This window comes from Lycium ferocissimum, chromosome 7, assembly GCF_029784015.1.
Source record: "Lycium ferocissimum isolate CSIRO_LF1 chromosome 7, AGI_CSIRO_Lferr_CH_V1, whole genome shotgun sequence".
Lineage (NCBI taxonomy): Eukaryota > Viridiplantae > Streptophyta > Magnoliopsida > Solanales > Solanaceae > Lycium > Lycium ferocissimum.
Genome location: NC_081348.1, coordinates 63,935,878 through 63,937,134, shown reverse-complemented (window position 1 = coordinate 63,937,134; position 1,257 = coordinate 63,935,878). Strand labels below are relative to the sequence as shown.

The following is a 1,257-nucleotide window of genomic DNA, read 5'->3' as shown; positions in this document are numbered from 1 at the left end:
CCGTTGGTTAGAGGATCTGCCAAATTTCTTTCAGACCTTACATATTCCAAGGACATAACACCATGTTTCAAAAATTGTTTAACTGCACCATGTTTGATGCAAATATGTCTCATTTTTCCATTGTACACCTTTGTTCTTTGCAATCCCAATTGCCGCCTGTGAATCACAATGTAAAGAGACTGGTAAAGCTTGTCTTACCCACAACGGCACATCTGCGAAAAGATTTCTCAACTACTCAGCTTCTTGCCCTGCCAACTCAAGAGCAATAAACTTAGATTTCATGGTAGAACGTGCTATACAAGTCTGTTTGGAAGACTTCCATGAAATAGCACCTGCACCCAAAATAAACACTGCACCCAAAGTAAACACATAGCCACTAGTGGAGCTAACTTCATCACTGTCAGTTACCCAGTTTGCATCACAAAAACCTTCTAAAACAACAGGAAATTTATTAAAATGCAAACACCAATCCATAGTACCTCTCAAATACCTTAACAAACGATGAAGAGCATTCCAATATTCACTACTGGGATTATGAGTATATCTACTCAATCTACTAACAGCATAAGCTATATTAGGTTGAGTATAGTTCATGACAAACATTACACTCCCAATTAATTAGCATATTCAGTTTGAGAAACACTGGATTCTTTATTCTTTCTCAAGTGTATGCTAGGATTATAACGAATTATTACTGGAGCAACATCAAAACAATTAAACTTTTTTAACATCTTCTCAATGTAATGAGACTGACACAAAGAAAATCCATTAACAGTTCTTTTGATTTTAATTCCTAAAATCACATCTGCTTCTCCAAGGTCTTTCATTTAAAACTTAGAAGACAAAAAGTTCTTAGTCTAATTAACAACATTCACATTAGGGCTAAAGATTAACATGTCATCCACATATAAACATATAATCACATAATATGATCCTATCATTTGAGAATAAACCCAGGTATCAGAAGTATTAACAACAAAACCATCATCCACTAATGTGCCATTAAACTTTTCTTACCCTTTGCTTAGCTGCCTGCTTTAGGCCATTTAAGGACTTTCTCAATTTGCATACTTTATCTTCCTGTCTTGGGACCACAAAACCTTCCGGTTGAGTCATATAGATATCATCCTCTAAATCATCATTTAGAAAAGCCGTTTTAACATCCATTTGGTGTACCACTAAACTATGAATAATGGCTAAGGCAATAAGAACTCTAATAGTTGCTATTTTAGTCACAAGAGAATAAGTATCAAAGTA

At 34.8% G+C, this 1,257-nt stretch overlaps 1 protein-coding gene across 1 annotated transcript; it reads right to left on the bottom strand.

The window, feature by feature from the left end:
• Positions 1–231: 231 nt before the first annotated feature.
• Positions 232–603, bottom strand: LOC132062426 (secreted RxLR effector protein 161-like). The gene is made up of 2 exons (XM_059455001.1): positions 480–603; positions 232–428 (listed from the first exon to the last, which is right to left on the bottom strand). Exons 1-2 carry the CDS (start codon positions 601–603, stop codon positions 232–234), a joined length of 321 nt encoding a protein of 106 aa, XP_059310984.1.
• Positions 604–1,257: the final 654 nt, after the last annotated feature.

Coding starts and splice junctions, on each gene's coding strand:
- LOC132062426 (XM_059455001.1), bottom strand. CDS start 603: ATGTTTGTCATGAACTATACTCAACCTAATATAGCTTATGCTGTTAGT. Junction 429..479: donor TTTGTTAAGGTATTTGAGAG/GTACTATGGATT, acceptor TTGTTTTAGAAG/GTTTTTGTGATGCAAACTGG.